Genomic DNA, 18381 nt, shown 5'->3' on the forward strand with positions numbered 1-18381 from the left:
ACGATGATGTTTTTTGTACGTACGGCAGAATTTCCAAGTATCGCAAACAATAAATACTAAGTATAGGATTGTTTGAAGTGTAATATGAAGATTCTAATCAGAGCCTATTGTTGTATGGAAAGGAATGAATTAAATAACTCGTTGTTTTACATATATGCTTGATATGAAACTTTTATTTAATTGAATATACATTAATACTAGTTACCTCGCGCGACTTCGCATTCATTTTAGAGGGTTGGCTGACATTTGTTAAGCAAAAAAGGTAACCTATGTCCTTCCTTCGACTTCAAGTTTGCTTCATAGTAAATTTTATCAAATTCGGTTCACTGGTTTGGCAGTTGTGGAGAGACAGACAGACAGAGTTACTCTAACATTTATAATATTAGTATAGAAATATAGATCAATGTTTCTAAGATTGTCTTACAAGTCCTTCTTTAATCGAATGACTAGTATTTAAAAAAAATATAACTAGTATTATAAAAAGATATTGCTTATGTTCATAAATTAAAAATTTAGTCAATAGAACCTCTTTGATTTCAAAAATAAAAGAACATAGAATATGTTATCTTTGTTTAAATTTATTTGAATAAACTGTCAGGCAAAAGAGCTACCAATTTTGGAAACTAAGATGTTCTGTCCCTTGTGCATGCACAGTGACTCAATCGCGCTTCATAAGGGATCACAACAATAGGAATTGAAAAACGTTGAGTGGATAGTAAACTATCTAGACGATCTTGTACAAAATCTTATGATAAATTATAAAAGCAAGGCTTGCCTCACCTCAGTTAATTGATTAAAAGGCTTCGTGCATTGGTCAGAGAGTGCAAGAATTTGCGTAAACATTAGTGACCTATATTATTACTCTCTACATTGAGAGCGAAGAGGCAAGATGGCCCAGAGGTTAGAAGGCGCGCATCTTAAGCTGATGATTGCGGGTTCAAACCCAGGAAAGCATCACTGAATATTCATATCATATCTCGGCGGTGAAGGAAAATATCGTGAGTAAACCTGTATTCCATAGAAATTCTGCCACATGCGTGTTCCACCAACCCGCATTGGAAAGGGCGAGGAGGCCTTAGCCCAGCAATGGGAAATTTACAGGCTGTTGTTGTTGTTGTTATTGTTGTTGTTGAGAGCGACCGCCATTAGATACCAGTCAAGAGAATACATATTATTATTATTTGATATTAATTTCGTGAAATTGAATACGAAACAAAATAAGAACACTCATTTACCTAACTGTATTACTACACATAAATTATTTTAATTGTAGTAAATACTTGTCACATTTCTGTGTGTGCAATAGTAATATTATTTTATTGCATTAAAAAACTTTCGCCTCGATCACCGCGCTACCCACTCGGTCTAAGCAATAAAAAAAAAACATCGAAATCAATCCACACACATGTATAATATAATGTGTATATATAAAAATTGTAACAGTATTCAATAATCGCAAAGGATTTTCCGTATTTCGATATATTTCCGTATATACATAATTAATAAATGTTTTGGAAACATCAAAAATATTTAATGATATAAAAAAACTTTTAAACCAAAGTAATTACTTCAGTCAATTACTATAGATCTGTATATATATTATATGGGCCAAAATAAATGTACATATATTGGCCAAACGGCTGAACTACATTCAATTAAATCTGGTATTAAGCAAGCTTAGATACAAAGGAATGATATAGATGTCATATCCGTGGCATTATGCCTTACGCCTAAAATTGCGGATACCCTAAAACGCGAGCAAAGCCACTGACGAAAACTAGTGACTTATTTATTTTTAAATTTACATAATAAGATTAAAGAAAGCGATCTAGTTGTCCGCCTAGACAGTCGTACGTATCTCGATTAGGTAACCAAGTCGGATAAGATTCTACTTAGCGAATTTATTTAATAGAATAATTGTTTTCGAAACCACCTAAATAAGTACAATTATAAAATTTAATAGCGAAATTTTTGATTACTTAAATTATTTACTTAGAAGTTATAAAGACAATACTGGAAGTGCTTTTTAAATTTCAATAATGTTTTTATTGTTTTTAAAGTAATATTATTCTATTTTAAGTACTCGACTACATAATGACCTAATTGCGTTATAACATGTTTTTTGCCCGCAGCTATACGCGTGTTCTCGTATTTATTTAATTCCAGTTATTGTCAAAGTTTAATAATTACATTCGATTACAGTGGCGTACCTCGGATACGTTGAACGTGAAGTCTTGGCGGGTTTAATAAAACTTACTTAAAGATTCCGAAGAGAGGGGATATATCACTCAATGGATCCGCGTTTTATTTCGATCTTCTAGAAACGTACGCATAATTTTAATGTATTTTGTAAGGTATGACAAAAGAGATTTGATTTGTAGTATGAAATCATTATTGCCATCAACATTTCTTTTTTATTTTATTATATTTCTTTCATCGAATTATTGTCTTTGTGTTTTTTTTCTCGTAAATTAACACCGACACATAACAATTAATTTATATAACATTTAAGAGGTTTCTATTCTGATTATATCACACGTCCAATTTTTTTTGTACCAGCCAAATGAACATCTCAACCTAACGACCACTTAATATTTAATCTTTCATTTCTAAATAAGTTACAACTTCGAGCGCTCCGTCGAATCTAATGAGCAGTTTACTTTTAAAAAGTTCTAAATATTAAAACGACTCATTTTCACGAACAAAATGACGACTAACAGCGTTACAGCGTAAAATTGTTTATGACTTTCATAAAGTAAACTGAGAGACAATGAAAGGTCTATAATTACCACTCTTGATCAAACGTGTGGGGCATTGGTTACGTACGCAGGTAATGTAAAAAAAAAATCAAAATTTGTAACACTTTCTCTTCTGTCGTGCATGTCGATGCAACAATTAAACAGCGAAGCGATTCGATAATTTTTAGCGTGTTATATATAAAACTTCGATAACTATATACGATACAATATCGATTTTAAAAATCGTATAGCTATTTACTTGATGTTATCTTCCTATAAAATATTTGTTTATTACGTCATTATTGCGTGATTTTTTTTATCATATTAAAAACGTAATTGTTCCTTAGTTTTCCGTCTATTATTACCAGCTGATCTTTGAGAAAAATTGATTTTAAATCGGTGTGCGGCATTTTCTACTGAGTTTTTTTATGAACGCTAACATCGTAAGCTAACGCGCTCTTGTCAATCGGATAAAATTGTGCCTCATTTGTATCCGCCAGTGGGTATTGGAACAGTATGTTGGATAAACTCCAAATCTTCCCAAGGGAGACATCAGCCTATAGATTAAAAGGGTATTACCTACCTTACCTTGGGACTATACAAATGGACAGATCTGTTACCAGCTGAACCTACTAATACCTGTTTCATACAATTTACCATATTTGTTTATATTTATGGACACCGCTCCGCTATTTAGGGTCATAGTATATAACATTACTTAATAAACAGCCTAACGATCTACAGACTTACTTGTTTACCGTTTAATTAAACACTGATTCTCACACTTTACCATTTTCCAAATATTCTTTAGAAAATTATTATGCCTAATAATTTTCTAAAAAATATTTGGAATTTATTTTGTAACAATACCTATAAAATAAATAAAGATTATGTACTATTGCAAGTAATGAATTCGAATGTGGAACCTGTTTATGAGACTTACAGGGCTTGGTTAACATAAACATAACATCTTGTTCCTATACAAAGTGCAGTTTAATCATTACATAGTGTAAAACAAAGTCGCTAACCCTTGTCTGTCCCAATGTATGCTTCGATCTTTAAAAAACACACAACTAATTTTGGTGCGGTTTTTTTAATAGATAGATTGACTCAAGATTAAGGTAAATTAGATTTTTAGAAGATTAAATAAATTGTGCATAAAACATGCACAATATAGTAGAGAAATACAGATAATTTTGGTTTCTAAAATGATGTCGTAAAACGTAGCGATGTGTGTTGTCGTTTTAAGACACGTTGTAAAACATTCTGTAGTATGTTTAGTATCAGCATTACAACCGTGCGAAGCCGGGCTGGGTCGCTAGTTCAATTATAAATATTTACCATATCACATACAAGGTTAAGCGAATGGTACATCCGTATGTCTCTTTTATTCATACATAAATAGACAAAGACAAAACAATGCAACACCTGTTAAACTTTTATTTTACAATAGATTTTTTTATACACACGATCTTTATACTATCTGTAAAAATATGACAGAAATATGAGTTAAAAAAATTGTGTTTCTAAATATGTTAATTATTATATATGTTCTTTAAAGTTTTCGTAATAATTATGTTCGAACTCTAGGCGAGCAGTAGTTACAAGATCGGTTGAAACGTAGTCTGTACTAATAACTTAGAAACTCACCTAGAACGCAATATTAACATACATTTATGAAATATACATTCCATAAGTGTTTTGAAAAGTAGACTATATTTGATAGGATGTTTTGTTTAATAAGAATAAAACAAAACGGTAACAAAAATCGATATATAATTCTCTACAATACAAAATAAATAAGTAAAGTTCTTGTATACAAATATCCTAACCGAAAATTGTTGTAGATGAAACATTAATATATGTATATTCAAAATTGCTCAAAGTACTATGACTGTTCAAAGTTGCAATTTTGATTCTAGTCTTGTAAAATACCTTATTTATGATGAAATTATACTTGTAATCTTTAACTTAACTTCTACATTAACTTTGTCATAGTTATAGTAATAAGATAAGAAAGTCTATATAGGATTAATTTATTGCGAAATAAACTCTGTTGTGTAATCTCTTCACGTTTAATCACCTACACCGATTTAAATAATATTTCGTATGAAGACAGTTTAACTCTCTAAAGATATAGGCTACTTTTGTACACCTGATGTTATTAAATACGTATATGAAGTTAAAAGGGGGACGACGATTGTTTATTCGATGTACAGTTGTTGTGTGTTCGATGTAAATAAAGTTTTACAAATTTCGTGTGGGTAAAGCCTATTCCTAGCCTGTTCAACTAGTAATAAATATTAGGTATTAATAATAGGTAATCTTTTCAACTATATAAGACAAAATGAAATATAGAATGTGATCAATGTGAGTCCTTTTATTTCCCTTAATATGAATGAACAATAATTAAGCTTGATAGAATATTTAAGACTTGAAAATGTAACAAATAAACAAGTTCACTTTCGAATTTGTAACAGTAATTAGGATGTGTAACTGTTACATAATAACTAGTTGTCCGGTCTGACGTCACGCGGATAAAATAAAGGTCTGATGTCCTTAGTAATGAGATCATTTATTGAAATATCCCCATTTATCTACCGCACTTTGCCGAATAAAGTGTTATTAGGCGGATCATATAAGTATAAATGTAACCTTGATTAATTAGGCATTACTGATACGTATACCTCGTGCAGACCTCAATCACCCTGTGCCCTGTTCGAAGATACAGGTCTGTTTAGAACAACGTCTCGTTCCGTACTGATTTATTTGGCGACAAAGAGGCTGTATCGTATCTCTTGTTTAAAAATATATATCGCAAAAATAAATCGAAAGTCCCCTCGATGTTGTATTATTCAATATGTTGATGTCAATAAAGAATCTTGTGATAGATAGCCACGAAACTAAATACGAATAATTACGTAAACACAGCTTACTCTGTTTATTTAAAAAAATCAAGCGAAAGGGGTAATAAAGATTAATAAATAATATATTAAAGTTTCACTGACAACGATTACCGAGGAAAAATGTTTTAATGCATCTTAAATAAGTTTTTTTTACATATTTATATCAACGCCTTAATATATAATATCTCACTGTACGCTCGACTTGCGTTTGCTCATGCGTGTATCATTTCCATTATTTTGTTACAAATATAAAGCTACTATTCCATACAGTAAATGATAATATAAAAATAACTTTATTATGATGAGATGGCCCAATGGTAAAGATGCAAAATCGTAATTGATGATTGGGGGTTCAAATACCAATTAACGAGACTAGTATGCGTTTGTAATACCTTTCTTACTCATTGGTGACGTAACACATCGTAAAGAATATTTGGAATTTAAATCTGCCAGATATGTTCCTACTGAGCCATCCAAATATTGCATTTTTTATATAGTATTATACTTAACAAGGAATTACTAATATTTATATATTAAGTTTTTAAATTGTATTGGGCGCTAACTGGTCTATTGACGCTTCAAATTTTACTAAACGGATTTGTACTACATGCTTCAACATTAAAATAAAATAAAACATACATTGTAAAACTATTATCTCGCTTATATAAATAAATATAGACTGTATCAAGTTTTACTTGATTTCATTTAAAACGCTCGTAACTTTTTATTAATAGTATTACGTAACAGAAACAGTTGATATTATAAATTTTATTAATGAACTACTAACTTATAACACTGAGTTTGCATTCGCTGGTATTAATATATTCTCAAACAATGTATACTGGTTTACGTTTTGACATTAATATTTTATAATTACATAAGATCCGTTGGAGTAATCAAAGTGTTATGTAAATACCTCATTTAACGTACTACCACTTTGAATATGAATGTTATAGAGTTGCTTATTGGAAAGGAATATTAAAATGTTGTTACCGTACTATGTATGACAATTATACGGCTTATTTTCGTGTAGTGAAAACGCCGAGGTGCGCCTAATCACGACTCGTAAGCCGTAACGGCGAACGACACAATCCTTACTTTGCTATTATCTACTTCCTTGTTTGCGGTTGGTACACCACAATTTTGTTTTAATATATCTATGTATATATAATATTATAAATGTGAAAGAATCTCAGTGTGCTTCTACTTCATGACCAAACCAATGAAGTGAATTTGATGAAATTTCTTATGAAGCAAATTAGAATTCCAAGGGAATATTTAGGCTACTCCTTTTGCCTATCACGTGACAGCCAACCCCCTAAAACACGGGTGACAAATAGTTAATAATAGATTATAATGTAAATTCTATTCTATGGAACATACAAGAAATAAGTAGATGCCTCCGATCTATTTAAATAAAAGAATTTCGAACTTCTCACCACGTGATCGATTGCAAGTTGGAAAAGTCTGTCTGTCTAAATTAATTCCGACACGTGCAAGTTTCCTCTGAAGGCGATAGTCAGGAAGAACTGTGAGATTATTTGTCTTTCGCTTTCGATGACAGAATCCAAGCCATGCCGATTTATTTTTATTTATACTCGATATTTTGATTGACCGAGCATTAAATTATAAACACAATTATTATAACAGTGTTGCTTGTCCACGTTTAGATTTTCGATTAAAATATAGATATTCCATTTAGTAGGCCAGCCCGGCTCTTTGCTCGTGATATTAAATTATTACTATATAGAACGTCATCCTAACATATGTATGTGATGTTACCCAACGAAATAATTGAAAACAAGGTTGTTACGATTTAATTATTTTATCTTAAGTTCTGTATGTTGAAATGTTATAATAACAGTGAATCCTTCTGCGTCGACGTTTTAATTTTTATCTTGATACAGTGCAGTTAGCAACGCAAAATTTATTTGCGTTTTACTAACTACAGTAACTTATGTAACGCTTGTGAATTTCCCACTGTTGGGCTAAGAATTCCTCTTTGGAGGAAAGCGTTTTGATCTTATTCCACCAGATGCAGATTTCCTTAGATATTTTGCTTCACCACTCGGCATGAGATAAAATATATTCACAATAATCACAGTCATGATAACGCGATAGCTCTTCCCCGGGTTTGAACCCGCAGTCATTTGTTTGTTGGTTGTACGCGTTCTAACCACTGGGATATCTCAGCTCAAGTGTCTTTATAATATATAATTTGTATTCTAACCGTCATTTAGGACTGATAGGACATTTAGGTTCTAAACGGTCTGTTACTATTGTAAACAAATAATCGTCATTGTTAATGCTAATTTCAATTAAAATTACTATACAGTGTCTTGTGTTCTTTCGCATGTCGAATTATTTACGAAAACGCTGTTATTAAAATAATAAAACCTCAGTTGTTATTTCTTACCTGATAAGTTTTTTTGTGATATTAATTTGCGTAATTTAATTATTCTAGAAAGTATGGTTTTTTGATTTTTTTATTTAACTCAGTTATCTAACACGTTGTAAACTATTTTCATGGTCAGTTGAATTATAATATAATTATAATGATCTCAATAAGACCTGAGCCGTAACCAGAATATTTAATCAAAAACCATTATAACAATTCTTTTGACGCAAATTTAAAACGCAAAGCGTCTTATATTAGAAAGCAATTTTCGAAGAAATTTCCTTTGAAAATTTTAAACAAAGTAAAAATGTATTCAAATCCTTGTTGGATTTAATTACATTTAACCTCCCGTCAACATTGCGCAAAGGTATTTGTTTTCACAGAACGACTGAGACTTCCTCGCTGTTGTTTTCTTAAAATGAGAAATAATGCGATTTTGTTGTAACTTACAAAAATGTAACAAACAACATAACAACAATAAATCGAGTTCAGGATATATTCGAACAGTTGAAATCAAAAAAGTTTCAAATAAAATAGTTTATGTGTGTTATAATTATATCAAATAAATACGTCCGTTACGAAACGAAGGAGTGTTGCCGCAATCCACAGTTTGATTGGCATCTAACTTCGTAATCCTTTACCCGACTAAATTTAGTTGCTCGCTCCTTTTAAGCGGTTTTGGTATTGAAACATTGTTTATTACTTCGCCGTTTAATACTATAGATGAATTATCAATGAACGATTACTCATACATGTAAATTTTATAAATATTTCTCGTCTCGTTTTAAATTTATTTGAAAAGTACACGAATATTATGCTTGAAAGTCTGCTTAATGTTAACATATTATGTAATTAATGACACGTGCAGTTAATAGGTATTATTTGTGGACTCGAGATGAGTACAAGATGATCTTCCTGTTCACTACCGGCCGTGGTGCTCATTTTCAATCTAGTGACGTAGAAGTATTCCTCAATAAGAAACTGGCCACAGAACGTTCGTGTAATGTCAGAACGTTATATGCGACATTGACAATCTTTATTTACGTACAACATATAATACGTTTAACACTTAAGCGTAGAAACGAAGTGAATTTTCATGCAAACTCACTAATACTGTTTCGCGTTTGAACCGGCAAGCTTCGATTGCCGGTTCAAACGGCATTCATTCAATACCAGGATATTCGATCGAGAAACGTCATGATTTGTAGCCAAACAAACGAGCATTAAAATACCAATATTGATGAAGATTCGAGTAAGTTCGAGTAGGAAAACATCGTGAGGAAACCTGCATGTGACAAATTTCATAGAAATTCTGCTTCATGTGTATTCCAATAACCCGCATTGGAATAGCGTAGTGAATTTGTTCCAAACCTTCTCCTCAAAGGAAGAAAGGCCTTTAGCCCAGCAGTGGGAATTTACAGGCTGTTGTTGTGTTGTTGTTGTGATGAAGATTCAAGAAAAATCACATGTTAATTTTCGTTTTAGGTATTGTAATATGAACCTACCAGTTAAAGTGATCTATATCTGTAACCTTAATGTATTTCAATGTAACATAAATTGAATCTGAATATAGTTCGTGACCAGTTTATATGTAAGAATACTTGTTTCATTTGCCAAGTTATTTCTTGTAGAACTAATAGCTGTATACAATTTCGAGTCTTCTTGTTGCGGTTTTGCAATACTCGTGACAGTTCAAATACTTTCGAGAAGTCGATAATTATTTGCATCTCTTGATGTCCTGGTAACATCGATCTATGGCTTTGCAACATTCTTCGAAGATATATACAGCAATATCATTAATTAGTTTATTATGTATATGTATATATATATGTACATAGTTTACAGTAGATTATATTTTAATTATTTTAGCACGAGTTTATTAAACGATCGCTTTATAAAAATTTTGAATTGTTAGAGCGAGCTATATACAGCGTGTTCAATCTAGTGAAATGTGCTAAATATTTTTGTGTTCGCTTTTAAAACAAATTAATATCGGAACTATAACTTCATAAGCCCTTATTAATATGCTCGATGGGGCATGAAGCGTGATAAAATTCACTCTCACGATTCCATTAGGGAACATACTTTTTTCCAATAGAGGATTTTGTTTGTAACACCCACGTTCAAAAATATGCAAATAAGTCGACAATATTGTTGGAACAGTGACGCTTTGAACCAGGAATAGACGTGACGAGACCGTTCCTTTGTTATATGAAACCCCTACAATATAAAATTTTAGTGTAGAGTACGAATAAAACAGTGAACAATGAGGCTAATTGTGGCTAAAATTGCATACACGCAATGTAAATTCATTTTTTTTTCACCAACTCCCAACAAAGAAGCTCATAATATGCTTATATAACTTGGCTGTACTCTTTATATTATTGGTTACGTTCGAATTCATTCTTTTTTTAAATTGCGGAATATGCGCTCTATATATCGAGTTGCATTAACCTAGAAGAAATATTTCTTTATTTACAATACTATTTTCCTTGATTCCGCTCCAAATTCGAAATTTGAGAAATTTTATATTTTATTTATGCATATTCATATTATATACAAATACCGGAATACAATACATATAATATTTGTGAATTATTTGAATTTCCAGTCACGCATTCGAGAACAAGAGCTAAATCAAATGCCGACATCGCGAACTTCGTTAAATGCATACCAAATATATTAACAGAGTTTAGCTTTAAGTTTTGATTTAACTCGAGTGTCAATGCAGAGTTTCGATTGTTTTTATTTTATGTCAAGTATTCCTGCTAGTAATATATAAATTAATTAAAATATTCAACCTATCGATGAACTAGACAGAGTAGTTCCAAATTTTAGGCTTATGAAATATTTTGAACGGATAGCGAGGTGATTGATTCTGTGACAGAAAAAAAAAAGAAAGAGAAAGTTAACTGTAATGTAGGTTCTCCATAATCAAAAACTGGTTTAAAATATTTTCGGCCAAGGATAAAATTTATGCAAACAGTTATTAACATTTTTGTTTCGTTTTAATTGCGAAATTAACTTCGAGATCTGGTTTATTGTAAATTTATATTGTTCTATCGAGTTATTTTAATATGTGTTTAAAAATAAACATGTATTCAACGTTTTTGTATTATGGATCATTCAATTTATGTGTACGATAAACTTTGCACTTACAATTTTATATTTATATATGATATATTACGTATTGTTGCGTAATAATAATAATGGTAATTACTAATATTATATAAAAAAGTATTAAACTTCACATAAAACTAGTATCTTGAACATAAAAAAAAAATTCACTTTAAAACTACATTTGAATAAAATAAAAAAAATGCTTTAACATAAATCATTTATTTATTACTAGCACTAGCTCAAATAGCCAAATCGTCGAGAGCCGTTGTCTGAAGTGAAATTCTACTAAATTCTGGTATAAATATAATGGTTTAAGTTCGGAACACTACAAAGTATCCTCTTTTAATAAAAAAGATAAAAAAAAGGTTTTTCTGCATTGTAAGCACACAGAGTATTTTTTATTTCTTACAGAAAAATATACTATAAAAAATAAACTTTTCTAGTTTAGAAAAAACCACACAAATCCTTTGTTTTCTGGGGATATGAACCTCCGAAAAGTCTAACCGGTGTTTTATTCCAATCAATATATAACAGGGAGCTTTGTTTAAATTCAGACTCATCTAATGAGCATACTTTATAATTTAGTGCAATAAATTCAATACCTAAGTTTTTTTCCCTAATAGGCGATAGTATTTGTGTGACGTCAACGCTACCGTCCGGCTGAACGTAAAACAATCGATCGTATAATTCGACATTTTTGCAAATTTTAGGTCCGAGAGAAGGAGGTACGTTTTCACCTTTACTGTCGATATCAGATCTATACCTGTTTATATCCGGAATAGTCTCGTCTCCACCGATAAAACTTTGCTGATTTTGCTCTCCATTGTTCCCAATTATAAAACGCTCATTCAGAGCATTACCTATTTTAACATTTTGATTGAAGTCGTTTTTAGTAGAAGTAATTTTATGTCGAACATTTTTACCCGAGCCGGGTGATTTTTTTGCGTGTTTTGGTAGAAAACCATGATTGTATTTTAATATGGAAATCGAATCCGCATTAGGATTTGTTAAATTAGATATTTCTATTGCCATGGTACGGCCATTCAAAATAGGGTCTTCGTCAAAACTTTTAACTATTTTATGATTATCTGGCATATATTTTAACCTGAGTGATGGATATTTTTTCTTCGCTTCGGCTTCTTTCGTATCAATAGTGACCTGATTTTCAGTCGATCCCATATTAATATGTCGCGGTGTATAATCGTTACTAAAAGATTTGACATTGTGCCACTTATTGGCATTTGAGAGACTCTTAGTGTAGACATCATCGCTACTGATTGTTTTTTTGTTTCCATCTATGAAGTATTCAGTCGATTTTAAAAATGGAAGTATAGTCATTAAATTGCTGTTTCTGTAACGGTTTAAACGATCTTGCAATTTATTTATATTTATTTTCGAAGAAGCAACAAATGGTCGTGGTTTTAGTATTTCGCCTGACAATTGGTTATCAACATCCCTGTAAATTCTATGATCTTTATTATTTTTAATAACTCCACGATTAATTATTTTAACATCATGAGCTTGTGTCTTAGCATGGGATTCTAAAATTTCGCTTCTTATATCGTCGTGTAGTATTTCAACATTTATTTCTGGATGTTTAACCTCACGTTTATTAATGCGTTTTTCGATGATATTTTTTCTTTGTACTTTGTAAGGTGGACGAATTTTAGTTAACCTTAAATCAGACGCATATGGAAACGAATCAGATAGTTTGATTAATGGAATTGTTGGTGATACCTTTTTCTGTTCTCTTTGTTGATTGTTGAAATTTTTAATATAATTTAAAACACTATTAGCGAATTGTGAACTTGTCCATTGGCCATATACTTTTACATTTTTCTCTGGTGGAGGAGGTTTTTCTATGTCAAATAATCCATAAGTATTTTGGTAAGAAACACTCTTTGCAGAATTTACTTTTCCGGATTCCTTTAATTCAAAATAGGGAATTACTAATGGTTTCCTCATCTTACCGTGTGAACGTACAAAACCTTGGAATGATGATGGAGGCGGCGGTGTTTCATATTCCGATACTGCTGGAAGTTCTTGAGTTCCAGAACCAGATAATTCCGTACTTTTACTATTTCTTCCTTTAAAATTATTAGTATTGCCGGTTTGACTCATAAGATTCCAAAATTTTACCTTATCACCATTACCTTTAAAACTTTTATCCACTAAGGAAAAATCCAAAATTTCTTTTTCATTTGAACTATCCGTCAATTTCATTTTTACAGATGAAAGATCTAGACCAACATCGTGTTCTACTGTACTGTGTGGCGTTGTAAATCTTATAAAACTTCGAGTAGTATTGTAAAGAGGAAAGTTCGATGTTTCGGCAGACTCTTGTGTGTTGTCTCTAGACATATTCCCAAGTACTATATATTTAATATTATTGTTAGCTATTAGTTTGTTTTTTGTAAATGATTTCTGTCGGAATTCAGGATTTCCCTTAATTGTATAATTTCGTTCTATTGTCGATGAAAGTATCATGTTGGCTCCAAATACCTCGCCGTCTAAGCCACTTGGGATACCTATAATAAAATAACAAAAGACGTATCAATATTGTAATTAGGCTGAACGTATACTGGATGTTATAATGTATTACCTGAGTCGGTAATACCGTAACCGATAATGACGCTCCCTCCACCAGGAATCACGAAACCATAAAGCTGTAAAATAAGTTAATATTAACCAATCTCATACGAACAATTTCGACGCAGCGTAACATGAAAGTGCTCGCGTCTGAAAATTTCTTGCACAACAAATCTAGTTATGCAAGACAGAGATTTGCCACAGGTAATCATGATCCGACTTGTCTATATAACTGTTCGTGACCTTGTATATAAAAAGCTTGAGCAATGCCCTTTTAAACGTGTTGTATAATAATAAATACATATTGTAATCGAACTCTACGTAATAATAATACTTTAGTCTAGAAAATCTTTATCATTGAGGATAATGTGGAATCAAAATAAAATAACTTGAAGCTCCAATACAAGACGTGTGCATGGAAATAACCTTAACAAATAGAATTAGGCTGTAAAACGCAAAGGAATGCATACACTCTGAGCGGCCTCGCAGGATGCCAGTCTTCCATCCACGTACAATGCCCACGCGCCAAAATCTGATTGATAGGACAGACATATGTGACGCCAGGTATTTTTATTTATATCGACCAGGGCACTCGAAGCAGCTCGTCCGTTCATTGATATTTTAATATGACGTCCTCCAGAATCGACCCAAAGCCTCACTACACGATTATTACTGTTTGCTAAAAAAAAACACGCTCTAAATAGTTGAATTTAGTACTCGTGATTATCGTAAATAGACTGTGAACCGGCTAATCAAGCCCTCATAAATTATAAGCGTCTTAGTTAAGTGCGCGTTTGTATGTAATGTGTGTACAAAAAAATTACTTGTTTACGTAAATATCGAGAACTAATCAAATTAGACACTATATTTCACACTAAAACACACGTTATTAACGTGAGTTTTGTAGCGAAAATTGTATTAGAATGTACTTGACAGTAAAGTGAAATAAATAATAATAAATATTGGACAACATCACATACATTACTCTGATCCCAATGTAAGTAGCTAAAGCACTTGTGTTATGGAAAATTAGAACGACAGATAGCAACGACAGTACCACAAATACCCAGACCCAAGACAATATCGAAAACTAACGAACTTCTACATCTACTTGTCCGGGATTCGAACCCGGGTCTTCGAAGTGTTGTACCCATGAAAACTGGTGTACACATGAATCGACCCTTAACCGTTAAGCTTAAGTGTAATTCGATTTTCGTAAAGTAATATGAGTAGCTCCGTTCCATCAATATATCTTTATATAAGTCGACCACAGCTCGCTTTGTTCGCGTTTAATTAATCAGTGAACAGTAAACCACTTCATAAAGCGTCGTCATAAACGTTCCTCTGTCACATTGTTCGACGTAATAGACTACGTTTACTTTGGGGACAACACCTTGATAATCACCATTGAACATAACTGGTTACGCAATACAAAAAAATTAAAATATTAGGCAATATTGCACCAAACTGGTCCAAAGGGGATCGTGTTCATTAATATTGTATTGCAACTATATTTACTCAACGATTCTTACATACATTATTTGTAAATGTTTTAAATTTAATTATACAATTCACGGCTTTTTTAAAAATATTTCGAGCCTATTAACTAGGTTGGGCTTAAAGTATAAATTAATGCTTATATTGTAATACTAATTTAACTAGTCATAAAAACAATATGTACTCACGCAATGCGAAAGATATGAATACAAAATATATAAAGGTATTTCATAAATGTACGGAGCTCTGTACAGATGACAAACACTATAAATAAAATAAGGCAAACGCAATTAGGTATTAAATCGCACATTTAATAAAATACATTCAAATGAAAACGATAACATTTAAATTATAATTATCGCAATGGTAAATAGCGTTTTGAATGACGACAGTGCGATTTAATTGTATTAAAATAATATACATATTATTCCACATAAGTTATATGATATGCGAATTAAACTGAGTCGAATTATTTATAGTCATCGTTATTCCGTACGTTATGATTTTATTTCAGAGTTAATATATGTGTGAAATTTCATATGAATGTCCATCTGGACACTCATATGAAAATAAATTATTGTTTATACTTTCAGAAATTTTATGAATTAGCGTTGAACTTAACTATACTCAGATTTCACTGGAACATTGAAACCAAATATTCACGTTCGTTACCCAAGACACCCAAGAAACATTGAATGGATTGTGTGAAAGACGATATGGTTAGAAAGAATGTTACTTGTGAGATGACGTCTGTCAGAGAAGTATGGAAGGAGAAGAAATGTTGCGCCGCCCCCAAATAAAATTGGCATAAGGGCAGGAGGATTATGATTCACGTTCGTTACGTTTAAAACAATATAACTTACCGACATAAGTAAAAACGCTTTGATCTCCAGATAGATCAAAAAAACGTAGCCAAGTGCAAAATGTAAATTCCCGTATCGGCGGTGTTTCCAAATCGTACTGAAGGAACTGAAATAATGATTATTTATTAAATTTTGTAAACAATACATCTTACATACTAATGCAGAAGTTGTTGAACTAATAATAAAACGATCATTTAATTTCGCCAAACTATGACGATTCTTTTGAATGAAAGTCGATACACAATCCTTCGTATCGAGCTCTTGCTATTTGATACATCCATTACTACAATGAAATTGAATTATTTATATATAATATTGCTAGCATTGGTGTTGATCTAATTATTTTGTGCCAAATTTATTCACACAATCAGGAAAGATTAAACGAATTCATTCAAAGATAAGATGATAAGATAAGATATAACGGAAAATTAAAGCAGTGCAACAAGCACAAAGTTTATAACATCCCAAGTTGGTGGCTTAATTTGAGATGTATGGTTAAAATGTCTCACGTCGCCAATGTCTAGAGGCACTGTCTTACCATCAGGAGGTCCCTTTTCACTTACGCCTACCCGTGGAAAAGGTAAATTCATAATAAAGGAACGGGAAAACAATACACAAGTCTCACCAGTTAATACACTCAATATCTGAAAGAAATACAAACCTGAGCGAAACCTTTTTGGCTCAGCACTATTTTGTAAACGGAGCGGTTAATTGCGTCAGCTGAGAGTATAATCGCAAACACTAGATAGAAGCACTGAATTCGTGTCATACTAAACTAGTTCAATCTGGAAATAAATATAACTATTTTATTGAGAAAGTATTCTGCTTTATTCGACGAAACAATTTCAAAATAAATAAGCTAAAACTCTATTTTATTTATGTCTAATATTCATGTTACGATTCAAATTAAAATATTAACAGTTAGATATTCCGAAACGTTTATAAATTGCTTCGAAAAATACAGTTGTGTAAAATTATTCGTTATAAAATATGCTCAAATATAATATCAACCTATTGTATTTTTATTATAACAATCGTTAAATAAATATTTATTATATTATATCCAAAGCTATTATTAATTAAGGCTCATTAAGAGAGCTATACAGAGAAACAGTCATGAAATTGTATATGATCTTGGCTGACGTAAGATAAACATGTTCAAATTACATGTACTTAGTGACCTTCATTATATTACTTTTACCGTGAACATAATATGTTATGATGGGGATTAAGAATTGATTAGTTCGTAGTATATAAATAATACTACTGATCATAGGAAAATAAATAATGTTGGCATTAATAGAAACTGCCTATAAATTTAGAATGCCTTAGCCTCTTCCCTTCTTGAGAAGAAGTTTAGAAGCATATCCACCATGCTTCTCCAATTCTGGTTGAGTCGATTCACATGTGGTAGAATATCATTGAAATTATGTGCATGCAGGTTTCCTCATTATGTTTTTCTTCGTCGCCAAGCTCGAGATGAATTATAAACACAAATTAACTAAAAGAAAATTCAGTAGTGCTTGCCTGGGATTGTACCCGCAATCATCGATTAAGATGTACGCACTCTAACCGCTGAGCCATCTCGGCTCTTTTAGCATTACGTATGCCAACGTTATTTATTCTCAATTGTCGCCAGCGGCTTCAATCGTGATGCAAAAGTTGGTAGTCAGGGGTTGTTAGTCATAAAAAGTAGCATACGTCCTCAGAGGTCAAGATTGGTTCATAACAAGTTTCGTCAAATACGATTCAATGGTTTGGCCGTGAAAGAGCAACAGATCAAAAGGCAGAGTTACTTTCGCATTTTTAATATTAGTCTAGTTTTCCCAATTAAAAATATTTTATTTAAATATTTTAAATAATTATAGTGGACTAAAAGTCGCATGCGGCTTCGCACGCACTCTTAGTTTGTTGGTCACACTTTTAGTTTGTTGGTTGTCACGTGTTAGGCAAAAAGTCCTTTCATGAAGTTCAAGTGCTTCGTCGTGGAAGAGCGACAGACAGACAGACAAACAGATCTGTTTTTCACATTTATAATTTTAATATAGACACATTATATATATAGACACCAACTCCTCAAAAACACATACTATAATAATAATTTCTATGACAGATCCGATCAAAACCTATCCAAAATTATAGATTGTTTTAATTAGTTATCTTCATCTATATAGAAAATATAGATGTTTGGAATGTCAATGCTAAACAGTATTTTAGTTTAATTGTATTTATTTGACCCGAACGAAGCCGGTTGATCTGCTAGTATCGTA

The 18381-nt window shown here is 31.7% G+C and overlaps 2 protein-coding genes across 18 annotated transcripts in view; one reads left to right on the top strand and one right to left on the bottom strand.

The window, feature by feature from the left end:
- LOC124543059 (coiled-coil domain-containing protein AGAP005037) overlaps positions 1–18381 on the top strand; it is a 199338-nt gene that overhangs the window by 163557 nt on the left and 17400 nt on the right. The gene's annotated exons all lie outside the window — the stretch shown is intronic.
- Positions 11430–16890, bottom strand: LOC124543062. The gene is made up of 5 exons (XM_047121092.1): positions 16773–16890; positions 16112–16217; positions 14222–14430; positions 13765–13828; positions 11430–13690 (listed from the first exon to the last, which is right to left on the bottom strand). The coding sequence occupies exons 1-5, from the start codon at positions 16878–16880 to the stop codon at positions 11607–11609; spliced, it is 2571 nt and encodes an 856-aa protein (XP_046977048.1). The 5' UTR covers positions 16881–16890; the 3' UTR covers positions 11430–11606.

Source organism: Vanessa cardui, chromosome Z, assembly GCF_905220365.1.
Source record: "Vanessa cardui chromosome Z, ilVanCard2.1, whole genome shotgun sequence".
Lineage (NCBI taxonomy): Eukaryota > Metazoa > Arthropoda > Insecta > Lepidoptera > Nymphalidae > Vanessa > Vanessa cardui.

Excerpts from the sequence above, each read along its gene's own strand:
- LOC124543062 (XM_047121092.1), bottom strand. The coding sequence starts at position 16,880 with ATGACACGAATTCAGTGCTTCTATCTAGTGTTTGCGATTATACTCTCA. Across the intron at positions 16,218-16,772 it reads GCCAAAAAGGTTTCGCTCAG|TTCCTTCAGTACGATTTGGA; the intron begins GTTTGTATTTCT and ends TCATTATTTCAG. Across the intron at positions 13,829-14,221 it reads CCTGCGAGGCCGCTCAGAGT|CTTTATGGTTTCGTGATTCC; the intron begins GTATGCATTCCT and ends CTTATTTTACAG.